The 18,265-nt window shown below is 38.3% G+C and overlaps 1 protein-coding gene across 1 annotated transcript in view; it reads right to left on the bottom strand.

Annotated features, from left to right (window-relative positions):
- The window catches only part of LOC137245890 (uncharacterized), a 107,694-nt gene that overhangs the window by 40,685 nt on the left and 48,744 nt on the right, over positions 1 to 18,265 (bottom strand). The window contains exons 5-6 of the mRNA XM_067777086.1: positions 9,219 to 9,653; positions 8,446 to 9,133 (exon numbers count right to left, since the gene is read on the bottom strand). Coding sequence (XP_067633187.1) covers positions 8,446 to 9,133; positions 9,219 to 9,653 — 1,123 coding nt within the window. The remainder of the gene's footprint in view (positions 1 to 8,445; positions 9,134 to 9,218; positions 9,654 to 18,265) is intronic.

The following is an 18,265-nucleotide window of genomic DNA, read 5'->3' as shown; positions in this document are numbered from 1 at the left end:
CCGCAGAATTTTGTGTTGTTGTGGCTTGCTGAGCAGCGGGGTAGCTATAAGGTAGTTGGGGAGCTAAGGCGCAGACTACGGGACGCCCTTGGGCGTAAACAACAACGAGCCACAAAAGATTTATGAAAGTTACCGGGACTTCGGGTTTAGGGGGTCTAGCCCAGAACATCCTGTCCGATGCAACCATCCCTTGCACATGACACACTCACAAGAGTGTGACCATCCTAAAAAGATTCTTTTCCGGCAGCAAAACGATTTATCTGGACCGCGGTCAGGTACAGGTCCCAGATTGGGATCGATACCCTCCCGGAGCAGGAGAATATGGCGCAGTCCCGCTGCAAGGATATGCTGGGAAGATGAGAATTTGTGGGAGGGATGCAACAAATTAAATAGGGTTACACTGAAATAACAGCCCTTGGTCGGGAAAAATCCCGAGTTGCTCCGGCTCATATAACCAGCTGCCTTGGGAGGCAAGATGGTTTGTAATTATTTTTTACATTGAGATCAAAGCACTTTCGCCAGCGAATAAAAAAAATTATAAACAAGTAAGGACAAAACCGTTTTTCGAGTACTTAGCTGTTTTCGGTCACTTATAAACCAAAAGAGATATAAAACAAGTAAGGAAGGCTAAGTTCGGATGTAACCGAACATTACATACTCAGTTGAGAGCTATGGAGACACAATAAGGGAAAAGCACCATGTAGGAAAATGAACCTAGGGTAACCCTGGAATGTGTTTGTATGACATGGGTATCAAATGGAAGGTATTAGAGAGTATTTTAAAAGGGAGTGGGTCATAGTTCTATAGGTGGACGCAATTTCGGGATATCGCCATAAAGGTAGACCAGGGTGACTCTAGAATTTGTTTGTACGATATGGGTATCAAATGAAAGGTTTTAATGAGTATTTTAAAAGGAAGTGGGGCTTAGCTCTATAGGTGGACGCCTTTTCGAGATATCGCCATAAAGGTGGACCAGGGGTGACTCGAGAATGTGTTTGTACGATATGGGTATCAAATTAAAGGTATTAATGAGGGTTTTAAAAGGGAGTGGCCCTTAGTTGTATATGTGAAGGCGTTTTCGAGATATCGACCAAAATGTGCACCAGGGTGACCCAGAACATCATCTGTCGGGTACCGCTAATTTATTTATATATGTAATACCACGGACAGTATTCCTGCCAAGATTCCAAGGGCAAAGAAAGCGTTTGTACAAAACCACAAACAATCGTTTGTTTGTTAAGTAAAACTTTTAAAAATAACAACAACAAAAAATGTAGGTGGAAATGGGTGTTTAAAAGTGAAACAGTTAAATAAACGGTTGAGATAAAATAAATATAAATTTTTGATATGCACATTAGGGTGGGTCGATTTATTAACCGATATCGCGCCATCGATTTTTCGATAGGATTTGGGCTCAGGAAAAAAGGTTCCACTACGCATACCCAAAAAAATAATTTTCGAGCCTGCGAAGTCTCATTTTTTTTACTTTTTTTCGACTTTGATTTTTAAGGTTTTTTTCATGACCTACTAAAAAATTTTCATTTGATGGTAAAATTTTCCGCTAAAAACGGACAATGTTTTTTTTTTTCAAAAAACTGTTATCGCCAATGTTTTTAGCGGACATTTTTGGGTCGGACAGGGTATACATATGAAAATTTTTTTAGTGGGTCACGAAAAAGCGATAAAAATCAAAGCCGAAAAAAAATTTTAAAAAATTAAATTTCGTACGCTCGAAATTTATTTTTTTGGGTATGCGTGGTGGAACTTTTTTTCCTGAGCCCAAATCCTATCGAAAAATCGATGGCGCGATATCGGTTAACTTTCGTCCATACAAATCGACCCACTTATCGACCTATTATTATAGAAAGGTCGTAACTTAACAATTTTGTTAAGAAGGTCGTATCTCAGATATTCCGTTAATAACTCGTATCTCAGGAGGCCGGTTAAAAAGGTTGTAATTGAAGTAAAAATTTAGTTTATTTTTTCACAATTCGCTAACTACTAAAAATGCTAAGCCATACTATAGAAGACAGAGGGATCTCTATTCATGTTAAATAATCGATGTCTTTTGCGAATTGTAGATACAACTTTATAAACGATTTCGATGGATTCTTTTATTAAGAATGTCTGAGATACGTGGTGGGTTTCATTTTAAGACTTTGACCAAAATGTTTTAAAAATTTTAGTTTAACAATTTTGATAGCATCTTTATTATCAAAGTTATTATTACCATTATATGGAATCGATTTCTTGTTAGAAAGAACATTTTAGTTATTATGGCATACGAAGAGCAGAAAGTACTTCAAGCTCGCCAATTTCAGTAACTTTGAATCCTGTATAACACTCATTAATCTTAATTTCTTTCTATATTTTAATTGGAATCTTCAAAGACGTTAAGGAAATTCACAAGGTCTTCTATTCATCGTATGTGCTATGCTTTCATCAAATTTCGTATTGGAAGCCATAGAAATAACTCAAATCTTATAATTTTACATGAATACGACATTCTTGTGAATTGTCCAATTAATTTATAGTTCTAGTCGAAAAAATTAAACTATTTAGTGTGGCATCCTAATGTGTATATATACATTAGACTGGGCCGATTTATTAACCGATATCGCGCCATCGATTTTTCAATAAGATTTGGGTTCAGGAAAAAAAGTTCCACTACGAATACCCAAAAAATAATTCTCGACCCTGCGAAATATCATTTTTTGGACTTTTTTCGACTTTGGTTTTTTATAGGCCTACTAAAAAATTTTCATTTGAGTGTAAAATTTTCATGTATACCCTGTCCGACTCAAAAATGTCCGCTAAAAACGTTTTTTTTTTTTTCAAAAAACTGTTATCGCTAAAGTTTTTAGCGGACATTTTTGGGTCGGACAGGGTATACATATGAACATTTTTTTAGTAGGTCATGAAAAAAACCGAAAAAAATTCAATTTTGCAGGCTAGAAAATTATTTTTTGGGTATGCGTAGTGGAACTTTTTTTCCTGAGCCCAAATCCTATCGAAAAATCGATGGCGTGATATCGGTTAACTTTCGTCCATACAAATCTATCCACCCTAATACACATACATATGTTTATACTCAGACGTAGGTGTTCATAACATTGTTTGCATAAAAAATTTACTGCGTAAAACATATTTCTTGCAATAGAAAGTCTTTGCAAATAAAATAATAAATTAAATAAATGTAAGGCGCGATAACCTCCGAAGAGATTTTAGGTCGAGCTTTTCTTACAATTTGCGTCTTGTTTCTTCTAATTTTACCTACAAATTGGCGGGACGGGATCTACTTGTTTTATGCCGTCTCCGAACGGCATCTGCAAGGCAGGTAAGTTTTCACTGGCAGCTTTTCATGGCAGAAATATACTCGGATTATTTACCAAACACTGCCAAGGGGCGTCCCCGTTTAAAAAAAATTCGCGTACCCATTTTCCCTTATTTACCTTCAGTACTTCATTATTAAGAAAAAATTAAAAAGGCGCGTAATCGAAATTTCTTTTCGAAACTGTGAAGACTTTAAAAATGGCAACACGTTTTTTTTCAATACCTTTTAAAATTAGCGAATTCGATTGCCTCTATAAATGGCGGATATACATAAGCGCTTTGGTCGAGCTGCTTCGCTTTGACAGCACCGTAAGATAACAATGGAATACATTGCTGCTTTCTTTGCTTTGTAGCGATCAAAGCGTTTATGTAAATCGACCTTAACTTCCCTATTTCATCTTTAAGGGCGTGCCAATGACCTATACAGCTCTAGATCAGAATCAAATCCCATCGGAACGATCTGGAACAGTTCTATGAGAGTCGGCAGCACTGAACTCATGTGTACATATAGGGTGTATGTTATTTACCAACACTTTTCCACAAACCGTCCCTAATTTTCTTTAGTCTAAAGTTTACAACAAATTATCAAACTAAAAACTAGTATTGTTTATTAAAAAACAATCCGCACATGGGGTATATTTTCCATGTAAATTTATATGGGTTTTCGTTCTTAAACTTAAAAACTAGAATAAGAATACATAACAGCGGAAATCGGAAGTTAAAACACGTCCAAAAATGGGTAGAGGTATTAAAGAGCACGTTTTGCCGTCCGAAGGCTTATATTAAAAGTTTTATTTCTCTCAGGATCTACATATCGCTCATTAACTTCAATAGTGTCATAACTCAAAAAACACGACTTATGACTTAATAACATATAAACGTACCCAATATCATGATCTATGTTGTATAATAAAATCTTTGTGATTAGTTCAAAATTTACCACGTGCTATAAAAATGAAAATATGCCTTTATATGCGCAACATATGACAGTTAACATATTTGAATGGCTCTCCTGGAAAACTGTGTTTTTTGAGTTATGACACTATTGAAGTAAATGAGCGATATGTACCAAAACCAATTGCACTTTTTGGTTTGTTTTTGTATTTTATATATTTTGTTGTACAAACGCACCCACACTTATGAAGACAAGTGTGCTGTGGAGAAAAACTATGGATCGGGAACCGATTTGGATCTTTCGGCAGTTGCAAAATATTTAATTTCCGCCTGCTGTTTATTAAAACCGAAGTCAAAAAACGTCTCAGTTTTTGCTTCAAAAACTTCTAAAAGAGTAAAATTATACAAATTTTGTTAAACCCTTTTTTGAAATTTTGAAGAGTTTTAATATTTTATGGCCTTAATAATTTGTGTTCAGACTTAAAATAAACATTTATGGGGTGTCGAGTGGAAGCGAGTTGATAAATATCGTACGTCCTAGCTCATAGGTCTGTAAGTGATACAAAGTGAAAAGGGTTAGCTGTCAAAAACGCTGTTGATACGAAATCTGTCAGGATCACAACGTCGTTCTCGCATATTAATTTTCTATAGGGATCTGAATCAGTGTTCATTGGAACTGAGCGTTTGATAGATGTGAGTGAAGGCATTCATAGTAAGGCATTTTGAAACGCCACCTCAGAAAAATAAATTTTTCGTTCAGCCGTCGATTTGTACATTTAGTGAAGGTGCCTTACTCATTGAGAAAATTTTGCCTGGTGCACAGGATTTCGTTTTTTTTCTGTAAGCAATTTATTGAAATTTATATTTTATTTGTTAAATACATATTTAGTGTGAGAAGAAACAAATGTGAATTTTTTAGCTTTAATAGATAATAAATAAAAAAATTATTTGTAGATATTTTGTATATAGCAAAAATTGTATGTAGTTTAATTTTGATACAAATGTAAATAATAAATATATTTGTAGTAAATAAATATGTATTTGCTTAGATATACATATACATATATGTATAGCTAATAATTTATAATAAAATATAATAAAAAATTAAATATAATCTTAATACAATACTACCTCGCTGATTTTTATTTGTGGAAGTCCACACCAAAATGAAACATTTACATCATAAGTTGTTTTGAGAAAATTGGCAATGTTTATTATACCATTGATACCAAAAGAAAGCAGCATTTTTTATATGGAGTAGGTTGAACTGGCCGTTCCTTGGGAATCTCCTCGAGGAGTTGGTAAGGCGCATGCATCAGTTTCTTCGCAAAATATGGTCGAACGAGTGCATGCCCGACGATTGGAATTTAATCATTCTTTGCCCAGTCCATAACAAAGGGGATACAGCAAACTGCGCCAACTATCGCGGAATCAGCCTCTTAATATCGCATATAAAATCCTGCCAAGTGTATTGTGCGAAAGTTTGAAGCCCACCGTGAATCGGCTGATTGGACCTTATCAGTGCGGCTTCAGACCTGGTAAATCTACCATCGACCAGATTTCACAAAGCGCCAAAAAACCCGCGAAAAAGGAATCGACACATCACCACCTTCGTCGATTTTAAATCCGCCTTCGACAGTACGAAAAGGAGCTGCCTAGATGCCGCTATGTCTGAATTTGGTTTCGCCGCAAAACTTATACGGCTGTGCAAAATGACGTTGAGCAGCACCATCAGCTCAGTCAGAATTGGGAAGGACCTATCTGCGTGGTTCGAAACTAAACGAGATTTCAGACAGGGTGGCCCCTTATCGTGCGATTTCTTTAATTTCATGCTGGAGAGAATTATACTAGCTGCAGAACTTAACCGCACTGGAACAATATTCTATAAAAGCGTGCAATTGCTGGCATATGCTGATGACATTGATATCATCGGCCTAAACACCCGCGCTGTTAGTTCTGCTTACTCCAAACTGGAAAAAGAAGCGGTAAAGATGGGTTTGATGGTGAATGAGGACAAAACGAAGCACCTGCTGTCATCGAGCAAAGAGTCAGCGCATACGCGCCTTGGCAACCACGCTACTGTTGGCAGCCATAATTTCGAAATAGTAACACTAACAACAACATCAGCTCTGAAATCTAGCGAAAAATCATTCTTGCCAATAAATGCTACTTTGCACTAGGTAGGCAATTGAAAAGTAAAGTCCTCTCTCGGCAAACGAAAATCATACTCTACAAGTCACTTATCGTACGCGTCCTGCTATATGGTGCAGAAGCATGGACCATGACAACATCAGATGTAGCGGCTCTGGGAGTGTTCGAGAGAAAAGTTCTTTGAAAGATTTATGGACCTCTACGCGTTGGCGATGGCGAGTACCGAAGAAGATTTAACGATGAGCTATACGAGCTCTACGCAGACATCAACATAGTCCAGCGAATTGAAACGCAGCGGCTGCGCTGGCTAGGCCATGTTATGCGAATGAAAGATGACGCTCCGGCCAAGAAAGTGGAAGCAGAGGTAGAGCGCGGCTCCCCCACTCCGCTGAAAGGACCAGGTGGAAAACGATTTAAACTCCCTTGATGTGACCGATTGGTGTCGGTTGGCAGAGAGAAGGAGCGGCTGGCGCGCCTTGTTGGACGGCCATAACCGTTTAAACGGTTAAACGCCAATTAAGTTTTGGTGTTCAATAAGGTATTTTTCGGAACCTACCGAATCGGACCAATATATCATATATCCCCCATACGAAATTTTTTCAGAAAAGAGTTTTTACTGTCATCCCCTTCGATTTAATAGCTGGAAGCTTCAAATCTCACCAAATGCTAACGTGTAGGGCATGCGTCTGTAAAAATTGTATAGATCGGTCGTAGATATAGAAAATATGCCATACAACCGATTGTTCAGATAAGAATCTTTTCGTAAGTTCTGCTCCATTTTAATAGCTAGAAGCTTCACATTTCACCAAATGATTCGGATATGGCACATATTGTTGTCTGAAAAAATCTTAGGTATCGTATATGAAAGACCGGCTTTAAAAAGTGTATTTATTTTAAGAGTGAATAAAAGTGAAACTTTTTCCCAGCAGAAGCAAACCTACCGGATCATTCAATTCGGAAAAATTTTAGGATTGCTTTCGGATTATTTCAGGTATCATTTTATGAAGGCTTCAAAATCATTTAGAGAATGTTTTGGTACAATTTTGGGGCGATTAAAGCATCCTTTGGAATTCACTTCACACTACATAATCACTTCAGACACATTTCGATACAACTCTCCACAAATTGTACAGAATAGGTTCTGAAAAAGTTTCGAAATGATACCAAAAATAGTCTCGAAGTGTACTCGAAAGGATTGCCCCGAAATTGTCCCGAAAAAGTCTTGAAATGGTTTCGAAGTTTTCCCGTAATTATACCTAACATAATCATGGGTGGAGGAATTTAAATCTTATTTCATATATATTTTGTAATTCTGAATCAGAAAATGGAAACAAATTAAGAAAATGATGCCGTAGTGCATTTGGTAGAGTAAGTGTGCTTAGAGAAATAGCCGCTTTTTACGGCTTAAGTAACTTTTTTGTACCAAATTGGAATCTTCTCAATTTAAGAATATGCTTTTTAATTTTACTCAGTTGCAATTTAAAACTTATTTGAAAAAAAGTCTAAAATCTTTAAATTGTTTTAAAAACTAAAACTAAAAAAAGGTTCAAAAATCTAAAAACATAAACTTGTACACAAATGCCACAAGGGTTTAAACTTGGTGCTGAAAATTTAAAAATAAAAAAATTCATTTGTAAAAAGTGCTGAAAGTAATACATTTTTGTTCCGAAAAATTTTGTTATACATAGTATGATCTATAAGCAAAAAATTCTTTTCTACGTTTTTCGAAATCAACCTCTAAAACGTAGATATTGGCTTTCGAAGTTCGAATTGAGCATTTTTCGAGGTTTGTGCCGAACCGTGACAATTATAAAAGTGACGAGCGCAGCAAATCAAAATGTTGCGAGCTCATGTGTCACATCCGCAACGCAGACACATTTTAGCTGCAAGGCTTTCAAAGCAGAAACACACACGGAGAGAGTTTGCAAACCGCCATTTGGGAAAAACCTTCGGTATTGTAATTTAGAACATTCTCGTAATTACATATTTTAATAAAATAAAATTTATTGCACTTTTTTAATAGTTACAAACATATTTTAAATATGTACTAAATTGCAATAAGCTTACTTCTTATAACTCCAGCCATCGGGTAAATCGAAGAATGGTGTCTTGGTACCAACAGCGGATTTCCAGAAGTCCTTCAACTCACAACAGAATGTATAACCCTTAGTTGCGTCTGTGTAGTAGTTTGAATTGACATTGTATTTAGCACAAACATTAGTACAGAATTCAACTTCAGGGCCAACATTTGCGAAGGGATTATTCAATGAGATGAAGACCAAATCAACAGGCAAACTGGGGTGCATAACAACTTTGTAATACCATTCTGGCGCAGGAATAACATCATCTTTACCCAAGTAAATTGGTGTAGATACCCCAGTTGTGGGATGTTCCAATTCCAAAACACCCAAAGTGCTAGTGTAGGTCAATAAGTCGGAACCGATACTTTGTGCCAACTTACGTGTTTCACTCTCCACACGTACCCAATTACCAGCATTGACTACTTGCCATTCGGGAGCGCAGTTAGCATAGTAATAAGTAGCCAATTGTTCGTAAGCGAAAACGAAATCAGCATCGGGTGCCAAATGGCCACGTGCCATAAACATAGTTGAGCTAACGTATGGCTGATTTTTACCGAATAGTGATTCGAAGCGCGTAATTTGACCAGTAGTCTTATAATATTTGTTGGTGGCTGTAGTGGAGAATTTCATACCATCGGCACGGAATGTACGGCGTGTACTTTCGTTAATTTTGACTAAAAATTACAAAGAATATTATAAGATCAATCAATAAGTTATTTCCTAAAATAAAGATCTAAATAAGACAAATTTTAAACTTACAAGATTGAGCTGCACCATTGACAATACTCTCTGAATAGAGTGTACGCTCATTAGCGGTATCGTAGCAAATTTTGAAAGCTATATAGAAATTATCTTCAACCTTGAAACCAGCTTCGAAGATAACACCTTGTTCGTCAGCGCAAGTAGTTTCTGTAACTTGTAAATCGGAGGTTGGTATTTTCGAGCATTTCAAATCAGCAAGTTTATAGTTATTTCCATCATACGTGAAAGCACCATTTTTACAGGTTAAAGTCACGGTTTGTTTCTTTAGTGTTTCAACTGTATTTTTGCTACCGCCACAATGTAAAGTTAGCTCTTGACCCTCAGCCAGTTCGGTTGTAATATTATATGGACGGAATAGTGCTCCCTCTGTGATGAAGACGGGCATAGGATCTGGCAAATCCGTTGGCATGGTGATGGAGCACGGGTCAGCAGCTAGATAAAGAAATAAAGATTCAATTTTTCAGTTTTTGATTTTCATATACGAAAAATGCGCGCGAATGTGTGCAACTTTAGGTTAGGTTAGGTTAGGTTTAAGTGGCTGCCGTCCGCATCGGAGCGGCACACTTAGGCCTTTATATGCCCATTGTGGAACCACACGGATTTGTTCCTACTCTCCTAATCAAACCACTTCGTTGAGGTTGTGAAGCTAACTAAGCGTCGTGTGTTGACCTCAGCTATATCAGTCAATCTACGAGAAAAATCTTGCACATAAAACGTTGCCTTCTTTTACCGAGCGCTGGACATTCGCAGAGTATATGCCTAACAGTTTCAGGCTCTTCTTCGTTGCCGCAGCTTCTACAATGACATTAAATGGAGCGCCAATCCTTTCCGCGTGCGGTCCAATACAAACGTGACCAGTGAGAAGTCCTTCAACTAAGGAAATATCCTTCTTGCGGAGGGTCAGAAGCTCTCGCGATCTCTTCTCATTCCATTCCGGCCATGTGAGTTTTGCCGTGTGTCATCTATCATGATGCTTCCACCTGGCTCCGGCTTCCATCAGTAAAGCCTCCTTTATCTTGAGCTTGCAGGTGGAGAGCGGCATGCCCAACCTCTTCCAGGATGGCGAAAGTGGAAGGGAAGTACCCTTTCTTGCAAGCTCATCCGCCATTTCATTACCTGGTATGCCCTTATGTCCCGGAACCCATACCAGCTGCAGGGTAAACTGTTCAGCCATCACGTTAAGTGATCTGCGACAGCCTACTACAGTTTTAGAATTAGTTGTGACCGAGTCAAGGGCTTTCAGCGCTGTCTGACTGTCTGATAAAATATAAATGTGTTTCTGAGAGACTACCTTCTGCCTAAGGCAGTCCACAGCGTCTTGTATGGCCGCAAGCTCGGCCTGGAATACGCTACAGTGATCCGGAAGGCGAACCGATCTCTGTATGTCCAATCATTCCGAATATACACCTCCTCCAACCCTGTTATCCAGTTTAGATCCATCTGTGTAGATCTGAATACTGTCAGTGCGTCAATCTGGGCCATTCACCTACTGTTCCTCTCAGGGATTAATATCTCGTATCCCTTGTTAAAGTTGGTATGTGGTTTGCAGAAATCTGCCCATTCTGGTAAGCAGAATCTGTCAAGAATTTCAGTATGGTTGCAGTGAGATCATGTGGTCAGTTTCCTCAGCCTAATAGCTGCACATGCTGCATATTTTATGCGTACTATATCTATGGGTAGTAGGTTCACTATTACATTCATAACCTCCGTTGGCGCTGTGCGGATGGCTCCGCTTATGCATAGTAGTGCAGATCTTTGCACCTTTTACAAGAACCGTCGAGGATTTATCCAGGGCGGGCCATACCGCCACCCCGTATAGCAAAATTGCGCAACTTTACCACGCACTCAAATTAGAAAGTTCGATGGATTCCATATTTTTCGAAAAACCTTTGGCAGTACGCTAATGAAAACTGCATTCAATTCGATGCAATACTTTTTGGTGAAGCATGTACAAACATACTGACAGACAGACCTTTCATACTATTTTTATACTCAGTTGAGCAGAGCTCACAGAGTATATTAACTTTGATTGGATAACGGTTGGTTGTACAGTTATAAAGGAATCAAGATAGATATAGACTTCCATATATCAAAATCATCAGTATCGAAAAAAAATTTGATTGAGCCATGTCCGTCCGTCCGTCCGTCCGTCCGTCTGTCCGTTAACACGATAACTTGAGTAACTTTTGAGGTATCTTGATGAAATTTGGTATGTAGATTCCTGGGCACTCATCTCAGATCGCTATTTAAAATGAACGATATCGGACTATAACCACGCCCACTTTTTCGATATCGAATATTTCGAAAAACCGAAAAAATGCGATAATTCATTGCCAAAGGCGGTTAAAGCGATGAAACTTGGTAGATGGGTTGACGTTATGACGCAGAATAGAAAATTAGTTAGATTTTGGACAATGGGCGTGGCACCGCCCACTTTTACAAGAAGGTAATTTAAAAGTTTTGCAAGCTGTAATTTGGCAGTCGTTGAAGATATCATGATGAAATTTGGCAGGAACGTTACTACTATTACTATATATGTGCTAAATAAAAATTAGCAAAATTGGATGAAGAACACGCCCACTTTTTAAAAAAAAATTTTTTTAAATTCAAATTTTAACAAAAAATTTAATATCTTTACTGCATATAAGTAAATTAAGTCAAACTTCAACTCCAGTAATGATATGATGCAACAAAATACAAAAACAAAAGAAAGTTTCAAAATGGGCGTGGCTCCGCCCATTTTCATTTAGTTTGTCTAGAATACTTTTAATGCCATAAGTCGAACAAAAATTTACCCATCCTTCTCAAATTTGGTAGAGGCATAGATTCTATGACGGTAACTGTTCTCTGTGAAAATGGGCGAAATCGGTGGAAGCCACGCCCAGTTTTTATACACAGTCCACCGTCTGTCCTTCCGCTCGGCCGTTAACACAACAACTTAAGCAAAAACCGATATATCTTTACTAAACTTAGCCCACGTACTTATCTGAACTCACTTTATCTTGGTATAAAAAATGGCCGAAATCCGACCATAACCACGCCCACTTTATCCATATCGAAAATTACGAAAAAAGAAAAAAATGCCATAATTCTATACCAAATACGAAAAAAAGGGATGAAACATGGAAACTGGATTGGTTTATTGACGCAAAATATAACTATAGAAAAAACTTTGTAAAATGGGTGTGACACCTACCATATTAAGTAGAAGAAAATGAAAAAGTTCTACAAGGCGAAATCAACAGCTCTTGGAATCTTGGCAGGAATACTGTTAGTTGTATTGCATATATAAATAAATTAGCAGTACCCGACAGATGATTTTCTGGATCACCTGGTCCACATTTTGGTCGATATCGCGAGAACGCCTTCACATATACATCTAAGGGCCACTCGCTTTTAAAACCCTCATTAATACCTTTAATTTGATATCCATATCGTACAAACACATTCTGGAGTCACACCTGGCCCACCCTATTGGCGATATCTCGAAAAGGCGTCCACCTATAGACCTAATGCCCACTCCCTCTTAAATTGATACCAATATCGTACAAACATTCTAGAGTCACCCCTGGCCCACCATAATGGCGATATCTCGAAAAGGCGTCCACCTATAGACCTAATGCCCACTCCCTCTTAAAATGCTCAGTAACACATTTCGTTTGATACCCATATCGTACAAACATTCTAGAGTCACCCCTGGCCACCCTAATGGCGATATCTCGAAAAGGCGTCCACCTATAGACCTAATGCCCACTCTCTCTTAAAATGCTCAGTAACACCTTTCGTTTGATACCCATATCGTACAAACACATTCTAGAGTCATCCCTGGCCCACCCTAATGGCGACATTTCGAAAAGGCGCCCACCTATAGACCTAAAGATTACTCTCTTTTAAAATACTCATTACCACCTTTCATTTGATACCCATATCGTACAAACACATTCTAGAGTCACCCCTGGCCCACCCTAATGGCGATATCTCGAAAAGGCGTCCACCTATAGACCTAATGCCCACTCCCTCTTAAAATGCTCAGTAACACCTTTCGTTTGATACCCATATCGTACAAACATTCTAGAGTCACCCCTGGCCCACCCTAATGGCGATATCTCGAAAAGGCGTCCACCTATAGACCTAATGCCCACTCCCTCTTAAAATGCTCAGTAACACCTTTCGTTTGATACCCATATCGTACAAACACATTCTAGAGCCATCCCTGGCCCACCTTAATGACGATATCTCGAAAAGGCGTCCACCTATAGACCTCATGCCCACTCCCTCTTAAAATGCTCAGTAACACCTTTCGTTTGATACCCATATCGTACAAACATTCTAGAGTCACACTTGGTCCACCTTTATGGCGATATCTCGAAAAGGCGTCCACCTATAGAACTAAGGATTACTCCCTTTTAAAATACTCATTACCATCTTTCATTTGATACCCATATCATACAAACACATTCTAGAGTCACCCCTGGCCCACCCTAATGGCGACATTTCGAAAAGGCGCCCACCTATAGACCTAATGCCTACTCCCTCTTAAAAAGCTCAGTAACACTTTTCGTTTGATACCCATATCGTACAAACATTCTAGAGTCACCCCTGGCCCACCCTAATGGCGATATCTCAAAAAGGCGTCCACCTATAGACCTAATGCCCACTCCCTCTTAAAATGCTCAGTAACACCTTTCGTTTGATACCCATATCGTACAAACATTCTAGAGTCACCCCTGGCCACCCTAATGGCGATATCTCGAAAAGGCGTCCACCTATAGACCTAATGCCCACTCTCTCTCAAAATGCTCAGTAACACCTTTCGTTTGATACCCATATCGTACAAACACATTCTAGAGTCATCCCTGGCCCACCCTAATGGCGACATTTCGAAAAGGCGCCCACCTATAGACCTAAGGATTACTCCCTTTTAAAATACTCATTACCACCTTTCATTTGATACCCATATCGTACAAACACATTCTAGAGTCACCCCTGGCCCACCCTAATGGCGATATCTCGAAAAGACGTCCACCTATAGACCTAATGCCCACTCCCTCTTAAAATGCTCAGTAACACCTTTCGTTTGATACCCATATCGTACAAACATTCTAGAGTCACCCTTGGTCCACCTTTATGGCGATATCTAGAAAAGGCGTCCACCTATAGAACTAAGGATTACTCCCTTTTAAAATACTCATTACCATCTTTCATTTGATACCCATATCATACAAGCACATTCTAGAGTCACCCCTGGCCCACCCTAATGGCGACATTTCGAAAAGGCGCCCACCTATAGACCTAATGCCCACTCCCTCTTAAAAAGCTCAGTAACACTTTTCGTTTGATACCCATATCGTACAAATATTCTAGAGTCACCCCTGGCCCACCCTAATGGCGATATCTCAAAAAGGCGTCCACCTATAGACCTAATGCCCACTCCCTCTTAAAATGCTCAGTAACACCTTTCATTTGATTCCCATATCGTACAAACACATTCTAGATACACCCCTGGTCCACCTTTATGGCGATATCTCGAAACGGCGTCCTCCTATGGAACTAAGGATCACTCCTTTTCAAAATACTCATTAACAGCTTTCATTTGATACCCATATCGTACAAACATATTCTAGAGTCACCCCTGGTCCACCTTTATGGCGATTTCTCGAAAAGGCGTTCACCGATAGACCTAAGGCCCACTCCCTCTTAAAATGCTCAGTAACACCTTTCATTTGATACCCATATCGTACAAACACATTCTAGAGTCACCCCTGGTCCACCTTAATGGCGATATCTCGAAAAGGCGTCCACCGATAGACCTAAGGCCCACTCCCTCTTAAAATGCTCAGTAACACCTTTCATTTCATACCCATATCGTACAAACAAATTCTAGAGTCAGCCCTGGTCCACCTTTATGCCGATATCCCTAAATGGCGTCCATCCATAGAACTATGGCCTACTATCTCTTAAAATACTCTTTAATACCTTCCATTTGATACAGATGTCATACAACCACATTCCAGGGTTGCCCTAGGTTCATTTTCCTACATGGTGATTTTCCTTATTTTGTCTCCATAGCTCTCAACTGAGTATGTAATGTTCGGTTACACCCGAACTTAGCCTTCCTTACTTGTTTATACTCAGTTGAGCATAGCTCACAGAGTAAATTAACTTTGATTGGATAATGGTTGGTTGTACATATATAAAGGAATCGAGATAGATATAGACTTCCATATATCAAAATCATCAGTATCGAAAAAAAATTTGATTGATCTATGTCCGTCCATCTGTCCATTAACACGATAACTTGAGTAAATTTTGAGGTATCTTGATGAAATGTAGGTTCCTGGGCACTCATCTCACATCTCTATTTAAAATGAACGATATCGGACTATAACCACGCCCACTTTTTCGATATTGAAAATTTCGAAAAACAGAAAAACTGCGATAATTCATTACCAAAGACGGATAAAGCGATGAAACTTGGTAGGTGAGTTGAACTTATGACGCAGAATAGAAAATTAGTAAAATTTTGGACAATGGGCGCGGCACCGCCCACTTTTAAAAGAAGGTAATTTAAAAGTTTTGCAGACTGTAATTTGGCAGTCGTTGAAGATATCATGATGAAATTTGGCAAGAACGTTACTCCTATTACTGCATGTATGCTTAATAAAAATTAGCAACATCGGAGAACGACCACGCCCACTTTTAAAAAAAAATTTTTTTAAGTCAAATTTTAACAAAAAATTTAATATCTTTATAGTATATAAGTAAATTATGTCAACATTCGACTCCAGTAATGATATGGTGCAACAAAATACAAAAATAAAAGAAAATTTCACAATGGGCGTGGCTCCTCCCTTTTTCATTTAATTCATCTAGGATATTTTTAATGGCATAAGTCGAACAAAAATTTACCAATCCTTGTGAAATTTGGTAGGGGCTTAGATTCTAGGACGATAACTGTTTTCTGTGAAAAAGGGCGAAATCGCTTGAAGCCACGCCCAGTCTACCGTCTGTCCTTCCGCTCGGCCGTTAACACGATAACTTGAGCAAAAATCGATCTTTACTAAACTCAGTTCACGCACTTATCTGAACTCACTTTGTATTGGCATAAAAAATGGTCGAAATCCGACTATGACCACGCCCACTTTTTAGATATCGAAAATTACGAAAAATGAAAAAAATGCCATAATTCTATACCAAATACGAAAAAAGAGATGAAACATGGTAATTGGATTGGGTTATTGACGCAAAATATAACTTTAGAAAAAACTTTGTAAAATGGGTGTGACACCTACCATATTAAGTAGAAGAAAATGAAAAAGTTCTGCATGGCGAAATCAAAAACACTTGGAATCATGGCAGGAATACTGTTCGTGGTATTACATATATAAATAAATTGGCGGTATCCGACAGATGATGTTCTGGGTCACTCTGGTCCACATTATGGTCGATATCTCGAAAACGCCTTCACATATACAACTAAGGGCCACTCCCTTTTAAAACCCTTATTAATACCTTTAATTTGATACCCATATCGTACAGTCACATTCTAGAGTCACCCCTGGTCCACCTTTATGGCGATATCTCGAAAAGGCGTCCACCAATAGAAATAAGGCCATTCCCTTTGAAAATACTCATTAACACCTTTCCTTTGATACGCATATCGTACAAACAAATTCTAGAGTGAACCCTTGTCCACCTTTATAACGATATCTCGAAAAGGCATCCACCTATAGAGCTAAGGCCGACTCCCTTTTAAAATACTCATTAACACCTCTCATTTGATACCCATATCGTACAAACACATGCCAGGGTTACCCTAGGTTCATTTTCCTACATGGTGATTTTCCCTTATTTTGTCTCCATAGGTCTCAGCTGAGTATGTATTGTTCGGTTACACCCGAACTTAGCCTTCCTTACTTGTTTCTTCAATATTTGTAATGTAGAGCTTTAGGCCTGTAACGTTCTTATTATAAGTATATAAGATGTGTATTCGGTAGTGATCGTCGATGCTATCAAAACTGACGGACATAAGGTATTTATGATCAGACCGATCCGAATAAAAATGCGTCCAAACACCATCACTGTAATGAGATGCCTTCCAATGTTTTCCTATTTTTGTCTATATATGAGTATCTTCGTCGAACTTCGGACAGTATGCAGCTTAGAATTTAAGGTTTTCTGGAACATCTAAATTTACTAAATATTAACAGCAACGATCCGTATTTAAATGCTACCAAAAATGCTGGCTTTAGCAAAATCCCTGAATATTTTTCAGGGAATTATCTTCCCTTTCAACGAAAATACATCATCAAACTTCGAAAACTTAAAACAATTTAAGAGCGTCAATAATCTTCGAGAAACGGCACACTCAAAAACGCGAATATTCGCATCGTAGAAAAACCATATGGCTTATGATTGTTACGTTGATTCTTCAAACGAGTCTGGGTATGGTTGTGATGGGGATATGCGGCATTTGAATATAATCAGAACGCAATAACCCTAACCGAACAAGCTTATCAGCTCAATATTGACTAGCTTAGAATATGATGATCATAGAATGATGAATCATAGAAGTAATCGGGACGCTTACAGCGATTGTCGCAAGCCATTTTAGACCGATTCCTAAAAATTGATAAGTCCAATTTCCAAGTGAACTGCCTATCTTATCATTCCTTCATAATAGTTTCCATCGGACCTTAAAATAGTAAAAATGTAGTCCGTTCCTGTTTTGATATAATATCGGTTGACGTTTGACATAATACAACATTCAGAACCCACGTAGGTCACGATTAGTGATTACTAATTTTCCTAGCATACTACTCAATTTGTAACCTTAACTCTTTCAACAAAATCTATTCGCCCATTCCGTCTTATATGTTAATAAACTTCACGCAGAATATTTTCTTATCGCCCTCCTTTTTAAGGCCCAATTAAACTTCCTTAACCCTAACGCCATAGTCGTAACCATACCCATATCTCTCCAATGTGATCGATTAATGGTGCCTTAACCTAAAAATCGTGAAAATTTCATAAAAATGAAGAAA

This window comes from Eurosta solidaginis, chromosome 3, assembly GCF_040869045.1.
Source record: "Eurosta solidaginis isolate ZX-2024a chromosome 3, ASM4086904v1, whole genome shotgun sequence".
NCBI classification, from domain to species: Eukaryota; Metazoa; Arthropoda; class Insecta; order Diptera; family Tephritidae; genus Eurosta; species Eurosta solidaginis.
The sequence above is the reverse complement of the archived record's forward strand: the minus strand, read 5'-3'. Positions and strand labels throughout refer to the sequence as shown.